The 9004-nt window shown below is 47.2% G+C and overlaps 1 protein-coding gene across 3 annotated transcripts in view; it reads left to right on the top strand.

Moving 5' to 3' along the window:
* The first annotated feature begins 4013 nt into the window (after positions 1 to 4013).
* Positions 4014 to 9004, top strand: part of LOC142575088 (monocarboxylate transporter 9-like) — a 218223-nt gene continuing 213232 nt past the window's right edge. The window contains exon 1 of one of the 3 annotated variants that reach the window (XM_075684071.1): positions 4014 to 4170. In XM_075684071.1, the coding sequence (XP_075540186.1) occupies positions 4147 to 4170 (24 nt within the window). In that variant the 5' untranslated portion in view covers positions 4014 to 4146. The remainder of the gene's footprint in view (positions 4171 to 9004) is intronic. The other 2 variants (XM_075684070.1, XM_075684073.1) reach the window with 2 other exon arrangements.

The raw sequence follows: 9004 nt of genomic DNA, 5'->3' as shown, positions 1-9004 counted from the left end.
AGAAAAAAAGCAGTCTTTGAGGCTGTAATTGAGCAAGAATAAAATTACGAAAACATTTTGAAATTGCACGTCTATACATGCTCATGCAAGTAGTAGAAGCAATGCTTGCATACATGTGAGCTAATACTAAAACCTTAGCAAATGTACCTGACGAATATTTCAAACATAGTGACTAATGTGCAGGAATGTAAAATAGCAAGATCATCACACTTCAATTGTGGCACTTGTATGAGCACACACACTCCACCACAAATATCAAGCGTCGCCTTAAATAAAGTGTGGCTCGCTAGTTAACATTTATAGGTATTTAAATTAAATGCTCATATTGCAAATAGAAAATCAAGGCTGCTGACTTCGATCACGCTGTTATATACATTTCTATTGTTGGCACCACAAGTATTCACTCTCAAAGTTATCTTAGAGCACGCTGTTCTTGTTAAACAAGCTATCCTCTAAGCATGTAGAAGCTTTTCGCTGTGTTTTACAGAGATAACGTATCAGAATAACAGAAATAAATGTGACACAAAGAGGACATTTATAGCATTTATAGATGCTAGGTTAATTTTTACGCGGAGAGTTTGAGAGCTCAAAGTTGCTCTCATTCTTTTTTCTTCACGGCAATGAAGCAAAAATGACAAAAAAAATTACCGACGATTACGTTACTTCCTAATGCGAAATTTGAGCGCAGCAAATAAGCTGTTTCACCTTTTCGATAGATTGAGGCAAAGAAATCGAGCAACACATGTATGCGCTGTCACAGAATTTTTTTTTTATTTTTCACACGTATTCCTTTAACAAAGACTCCACTAGGTAAGCTTCTGCTTCGGCGGCACGCACCTCTGGATTCTGACGGCGACGGCGCTGGGCCTCTGCTCTGGCAGCTCGTTTAGCAGCAGCAGCAGCAGCAGCAGCAGACGGAGGACTTCCATCGGTCGTCTCGCTCATGGCTCAGAAAGAACTGGCAGATAATTTCGCAGTGGCGAACGGCAGCGGCAATTTCGGCTCGGGCGGTGCACATATACAGATCCGCCGCCACCGATCTGGCTCTCTGATTGCCACCGCACAGGGGTTGCATTGGAGGAGGAGCGAAGAAAGGAATTAAGTTCGAGCCGGCGCTTTGACAACCGGAGACTCGCAGGAAGAGGGGGGAGGGGGGCGGCGTGTACACCCAGCGGCAAACGATGGGGGCAGAAGCGCGCGCAGCAAGCGGACAACACGATAAAGGGAGGAGGGAAGAGATAGCAGCGACTGACTGATGCCGCTGACGCCGATAGTGAGTCAACCCCAGCTGCGGAGTTGGTTTCAGGGACAACGCCGCCGATGCCGACACAAACAATATGATACCCTCGCTTCCGCAGCGCTAAGAACCAGGTCTGGCCGTGGGAAGGTGGTCACGTATTCGTCGACGTGCCGGGGCCTACGTGAAATAACCGGCGCGTCGGCAACTGAAGAGCACCCTATCCGCCACACAAGAACAGGGGGGGGGGGACCCTTTCCTCCTCTTTCTGCATGGCGGCGACGGTGTTCTATGCAGTCACGTTATCTTGACTCTCTAGCGGCGTCAGCGGCATCCAGCGGTATCAGTCGGTCGCTGCTAGCGCTGGGGGGATGAAAGGGGGGCGGAGCTGGTTACGAGGCCGACGACAACGCCGACGACGACGCGAAACCCAGGAACGGACGCCAAAGAGCTGCGCTCTAAAATAATAACCTTCGCGGACAGCACTGTGTGGCAGCACACATTTATTGCTACACCAGCACCAGGAATAATGCAAATAGACATAAATGTTGAAGGTTCGTGTACAATATGCCTAAATGCAAATACATATAAGTTTTGAACTATCATGAGGAAGACGATCTCAGCCCTGTTGACAGCACAATCATGTCTGTTTGCGGCCAGTATGCCAGTTGTTAGTTTTCCGATCTCCTTGCTGGGCAGTGGAGCCTACAAGAACAGAATAGTAATCTTAAAATCTTATATTTACTTGTTTAAGTCGCACTGCAAACAGCCGTTAACATGTAATAAAAGAGGCATAAATTAAGCACAGACAGATAAAATATTCCCACAGAGCATATATTTAAACACGCAAGATATAAGCATGTTCTACCAAGCATGTTCTTGCAACGTTGCCCAAATAAGAAAAGTTACAAGGTAGACAGAAGCATCATAAGGGCCATTAAAGCGACTTGCTGCAGTCTAAAAAAATAAACAATAGCCTCGCGGCAAACGGCACTGGAGAGCCCATAGGACTAACAAGAAAGCCGAGGTGATCTAACAACCGAAAGTTTAATGTACGTGCCCAGCAAATGTTGGCTCACTAGCGTTAAACGGAACATACACAAAGAGGGGAAGCAAAAGCTAATTCGTGTTTCCTGACCAGAAGTGCGTCCATCTCTTATGGAGAACATGCTGGCACAGGATTCTCCCAGCGTTTTTAGATCTGCGGCTTCCATAATTTCTCTAGGCAGCTGTTCAGCAGATCTGTGCAGAATGCCTAGTCTCCTCGGCTACATTGCACGCTCAGATGTCGAGACATCTGAGCGTGCAACGCCACGAACGTCAACTCCCGTGACTTCATAGACAAGGTACGGGACATTGCCCTCGGAGATGGCGATACTCTTGTGTCTTTTAACGTTCAGTCTTTGTTGCCCAGCATACCTACGAGCTTGGCAGTCGACGCATACGCCTCAGCCCTCGAGAGTTTGCCTGGGCGGACACCTGTTGACGTCCACGATATGCGGCGGCTCCTCGTGCTTCGAAAACACATTTTCCATTCGAAGGCTCCTTTTATAGGCTTGCCCAGTTCCATTTTTTTTTCTCATAATGCCAACTAGAAAACCGGTTATCCCCGTCTGCTATATGATCCACAACGCTCTATTGCTGTCTATAGCATTACGCCTAACATTTTTCGTTGATTACATTGCTCATTGCGTGGTCTTTAACTTATTCTCGAGCTTCTTTATTAACCTCCGAGTTTCTGCCCCATATATATGTTAGCACCGGTAGAATGTTATAATTGCACGCTTTAAAAAAACATGTATATGCCACCAAATCGGTATGACTTTCTGGGCGTTGTCTTAGATATGTTGCAACAAGATGCGAGACACATATATCTTATATTTAAGATTCCTTTTTTGACAGCTCATGAAAAACCCGACTGCCACTGCCGCAGCTGCTACACAGTCGTCCCTCATAAATGGACCAACCTGTCAGTTGCGGCATAGTGCCCATTCACGCTCTGCTTTTCCACAGTCAAGTTACCTGCTCGTATTAAACAACTAACAGCACTCGGTCTTTGTTCAAAGGTCCAACGTACGCGCACACCATTGTTGGAGCAGAAAGCAATGCCCAGTGGCCCAGCGTTTATTACTTCACGCTACTCTGCGAGTACCTCAAGTCACAAAAAATTGAGGGACATAGGCGACATAGTCGCAATCCTTGTGTCTCCCTTGAGTTTTGTTGCCGGATTGTCAGTCATTTAATGTCAGGTCGTTTATCACGTGCTTCAGCGTATTTCCCTCTAAAATCGTCAGGGATTGTCTCAATTAGAGTCTACTCGTTACTGTTATGCTGTTTCTGAAAAAACTCTGCAAAAGTCAATTTTTTCTTAAGATTTTACCTTTTAAATTGAGCTCTGCAAAATTTCTAACGTATAAAGAATTATCTTACCAAACACTGCTCTTAAACACTTCCATGCTCGAAGCAAATGTTTCATTCGAAGCCCAAATCCAAATGGAGCTTTCCTTGAGGGAAGGAAAACTGGCGACTACCACTTGGCAAGGCTTCATTGAGAAATGTCAGCGTGGACCTTGACAGACGGGCGATGCGGATCGCTTGACGCCGGGCTCGGGAGCGTGCGTAAAGAGGCAAGGCGTCAGGCAACGCCTTGTCCCCGTTGCAGCCGAGTTAGGAAATGCGCCAGCAGAAAAGCAGTCCGCTTGACCTCCCGCCGCTCAGCTGGCTGCTGATTCCAGAAAGAGCGCGAGTGAGCACGTGACCCGTGACGCGTTGATGACGCCACGTGCAAAGAGAAAGGGAGCTCGCCGTTAGTGATGGTGGTGGCGGCGGCGGCCCGGCTGTCGTCAGTGCCACACGGCGAGACGCGGGGAAGCCCAACTCGGCAGGGATGCTGCTGACCGTCCGCCACCATGGACAAACAGCCGGCCAAACAGGTAAGTGCTGCTCTCGCGTCAATGGATGCTCAAGGGCTTGTGTGAAGGGAGAGAGGCAACAGCTGATCGCATGAGGGCTAGCTCGCAGACCGGGGCGCGGGCGCCACTTGTACCCATGCGGGAATCCCCGTTCCATCGATCGTCGCGTCGTCTGGTCGCAGTGCTCGCCCTTCAGGAGTTCCAGCAGACACCGATTCGCCCTAACACCGGGGTTACGCGCGCCAAGCCTTGTCCACGGCCTTCCGGCTCGATTGGACGATTCTAGTCTAATCCGCGTGAATTGTCTCGGCGACAGCGCATTCGCTCATCCTTCAAGAAGGCCAGGTTGTAATAATTGCAAATGTGCGAGGTAATGAAAGTGACGCAACTATCCAGTCGCCAGCACCGCTGTTAGCCTGCGGCCCGCAATCACGCCAGGAAAGCCAGAAGCCTCGGTTTCGTCCTAGTCGCGGCTGCTCCGCGGTGTCTCGCCTCACTACCAACGGCCAGCCCAACCATGCGCGACCTCGGTTCAAAAACTGTCGAGTAGAGTGGCCCGATTGTTTTGTCGCAACTAGTCTCGGCACCCAATATTTATGAATACTAAATTTAAATTACGCGGCAAGCACACGGGAATCGATCAGGCGCGTCATTTTCTTAGTCTTAGTGATAGTATAGATGGCATTACCCGCGCGATAGGTAGATAGATTCGTCACACATACATGAGCGCGCCAACAGGTGTCACATTACCATGGGTGAAGGGGATGAAACTATTCCCTTATTAAGGACGGCCTGTCATCACTTTTCACCATCCTTGCCCTGACGTGTCGCTAATGTTTAAGCCTCCCTTGGCTACGTTTAAATAGCAAACCACTCTCCTAAGATTATCACTTTCGGATGAACGCCATTGCAGTGCGTTGAAATAGCGTGGAACGTCGAGGAAAGCAGCGTCTTAAATACCGATTTCGAGATAGGAACGTTGATAGACAGGAAACTGCTGAATGGCCCTGCATTTCAATTCTGTATGATGCAATTTGTGACAGCTGGTGATAACGTAGTGAAGAGGCCAAGGCAGGCTCGCGTTTTGGGCAGTTCCCGCCAAAAGTGGGACTGTCTTTTCTATGCTGCGAAGGTAGCTGTGGACTGCTCACTCTGTATCACACACGTCCGCACGCAACGTCCACACTGCACGTTGCGCGTTCTGCCAAGCCATCGAAACATGGACTCGCTTTGTGTTGCGTTCTGTGCGCTCACAAATAAGAATAAAAAGAAGCTAGCGTGCAGCCTGAATGAGTTCTTGCCCCATGGCACGAGGCGAAAATTTGGTGAACTACACTATCGCTTGCCTCGCAGCGTCTTTAGTATCAGCCAGTGATTCCGCAAAACCTTTATTTATGCTTAATTTGCCTGTAAGTACATATTTTATGCATGCTTAGTAATGCTGTTACTAAGAATATTTTACGTGCACATAAGATGTTCGTATCATTCCCACGCTATTCTTTATTACTAGCCACATCTCTTTCGTGCATACGGCGACTCGTTAAATGACATCCATATATTAAACATGTTGCCTCCAGCATTTTACCCTAAAGCAACAGCCCTAGCTTCAAAAAGATGTATTCTATGGTATGCCGAAAATGCCTTTATGGTCTTCACAATATATCTGTCCTCCAAAGTGATAGCGTCACTGTATGCCTTAGTCTCCAACAAGTCTCGGTAACCCTTACTTTCTTTTTCTAGATGGTGTTTCGTGCCCCTCTTTGGAATCACTGTATACCTGCATGCCACTGTATTCTGAATGGTACCAGATATACACACTGTAGCAAAACCCGAAAACTCTCGCAAGCAATCGGTTGTACTCGACTTGCTTTTGCAGTTATTCACACTAGGGATTACCTCTTCGATGTTTGTACCTGACGTGTTAACCGCACCCTGTCTCATTATGTTGCTTCATTTGTGGAGATGCCACGTGCGTGTATAGCTAGTCTAAATAATCATTTACTTCATCTCAATAGGAAAATCGCTGCGTCTTGCCACGCATATTGCTGCATTTGCGTGCTCGCGGGTACCCCGTGTAGGTTCATATTTATTTTGAGCTATTTCTTGTGCCCAATTAACCTCGTGCTTGCGTCGGACAGAATTTTGTTTTTTTTTCTGTACTATTTTTCATTGTTCTGCTTTTGCGTGTAGCTGTTCGCATAATTCACCCTCACACTAAGGTATGCCGCATACACATGAGATGATTCTCGGAGATTGCTAAAGACAGGGACACCCGAGACAAAATTGTGTATTTTACAGCCGAGCCGTTAGGCTCTTGGTTGTCGAAATTTTTCGTGTCGTCGTTCGTCAAAGGGGAAAAGAAACAGCCATGCGACCAGCGGCGGCGTGCTGTCAAAATTGCTCTCAAGCAATAAAGCATCGCATACGCGCGTCAGGAGCTGCAGTGGTGCTTTTCAGTAGCTTCGCTGGACATGCACTTTCGCAAGACTGGGGTGGAGAGTGCATTTTTTTCTGATGAAGCTTCGTGATTGTGGTGCACATATTTTTTTGCGGAATCACTAATACAATTCGCAACAAACATCATCAACAATTTCTAAATTGGTAGGCACGTTGCCGTTGCAGAATTTAAGTTAGCCGTTACTCAAAGCACAACCGTTGACCAGAAGGTCTCCACCTTGCCCCAGGCTCAGTAATTGGAGAAAATGAGGCCACATCGTCTGCCGAGGCGTCAACCAACGAGTGGCGCTCGCGGCTATTGCGGCAGCCGAGCTCGCGCCGCAGTGCTGCGAAATGATGACGCATGCGAAATAGCCGACGAGGGGTTCTCGCTTCGGTCGCACGATGTCGCATCGCTGTTCTTGGCATTTGCGAAACATAAGAAGGAATGTAAAGCCTTGGATGAATTCTTAAGCGGACTTGCAACTGGACAGAACGTGTCCTGAGACGTTGATGGAAATCGAATGGCCACGATTTGCGGTGGCAGAATCCAGCACGCTGTTCGCGATTTCAAATTGGCAAAGAAAGACGCAAAACCTAGCAAGCGGCGAGGCCTGGCGATGAAATCTTGGTATTTCAGATGTAGTCGATAAGATTGCTGTACGTCGGCTGTTATTAAGTACGACATAATTATTGCGTAAAATTGCAGTTGCTATATTATTACACACTAGCGTTTTATAGTATGCTTCGAAATCAAAAGCGCACGCATGGCAACGGCAACACGCTGAGCTGCGTGCCTCGTGTAAGAGCGTCATTTCGTTTTCGACCCAATTAGTCTCGTTTTGACTGGTTAAGCCAAAGCGGTTGGATAGGAAACCAAGAAAACGTGGAGCTATTACTGCAGAACTACTTTATCGCTTGGAAGACTCAAATCTCAGGAACATTTCCTTGATAAACAAAATCACAGTTACGGCCGCACTTGCCGTCTGCCTCCCGCTGATGCCGGCGTGTAATCGCGCTGACCTCTCACCGTTTTCAGCAAGCTTACAGTCAACGACCTCAGTGCAGATAAAAAAATTCTTACAAAAAATGTTCCACCGCGTTTTCCGCGTTACTACTTCATGGTTAGACGCCCTGACCGGTAACCTTTTCATAGCATTAGGAAAGATACGTACCATGAAAAGTGATTGTCAGTCACTTCAAAAATAATTACTCGTCGTGAATTTCATGACTTCTGTATATGTGTACTAAGCTTATTGTCGACTTGCTATATTCGAAGCACACCGACATAAAGCGACTTCAATTGCGCGGAAATGATAAAACAGTATTTGGAGAAACCGTTTAAGCACTAAACGTAAAAGAACAATTCTGTACGAAAGTACCAAAATTCTCAATCGCAAACCACATAGAAATGACGGCCTGGTAGTTAAATTGAATAATGAGAAGCTGCGCGGCACCTCACACGCGGTGCTACTCCACATTCCCCCACGGACGTTCAGCAGCTCATCATCTTTCTTTTCGATTCTACACCCTCGGTCGTTGCCTCGCCTACCCGCCTTACCATCTCTCCCCTTTAAAAAAACCATACCTATATATACTTTGCCGAGGAGAGCACATGTCGCGTTGAAAAAGACAAGTCCACTTGTCGAAACGTTCGTTCCTGGATTTACCTTTTTCTCGTTTTGCTCGTCGTTTTGAATGGCCAATCTCCCGCATTCCCCCTGTTTTCCCAGCAGCATCTTTGTAATATACACGCACTGTTCATTCGTGGGAGTGCTGCCGCAAACGAGAACAGATGTGTATTGGAGCACCATCTCCGCCAATCATATGGCCAGAAGGTTACGAATCAATTTTTGAGGGTTCTTTTTCTAAATGAGTGGCTTCTGCGAGCGCGTTTAAGTGCGTAGTGCTGTCTGCACACATTCACCGTAATCCTTTCTCTCTTCTTTGAAATCCCCTCTTCGCCTCTCCAGTTTACGGTAGCCAACAAGGCACTTTCAAATCAACATTCCCGTCTTCTCTTTTTCTCGATCTCTATGTATATCAGACCGTGTGTTGGAACTGGTCGATGACGTTAAATCACCCCTAAAACGGTTGACAAACTTTATTGCGTTTCTTAGCTGTATCTTCGGATAATAGGTATTAGCTTCTACTGCGTACCCATCATCATCATCATCATACACAATGCTGTGGGGCTCCCGCACCGCGGGACGGCGCACGCAGCGGCCGGTGCCGTGGAGGACGACGAAGCGCGTACGCTTGGTTTGAGCTTTTCAATGATAAATATCCCTTCTCTAGGAGCCTCCTCTCTTGGACAGTGCCACAGGGATATTTGCTCAACCGTGGAGGATTTTATAATTGCTACAAAGAGATTATCTTGAATTCTTAAACATTTTATTTTTGTTCATTTCCTCCAGTT

This window comes from Dermacentor variabilis, chromosome 3, assembly GCF_050947875.1.
Source record: "Dermacentor variabilis isolate Ectoservices chromosome 3, ASM5094787v1, whole genome shotgun sequence".
In the NCBI taxonomy this organism is placed as follows: domain Eukaryota; kingdom Metazoa; phylum Arthropoda; class Arachnida; order Ixodida; family Ixodidae; genus Dermacentor; species Dermacentor variabilis.
This window is presented reverse-complemented; position numbering and strand designations above follow the sequence as displayed.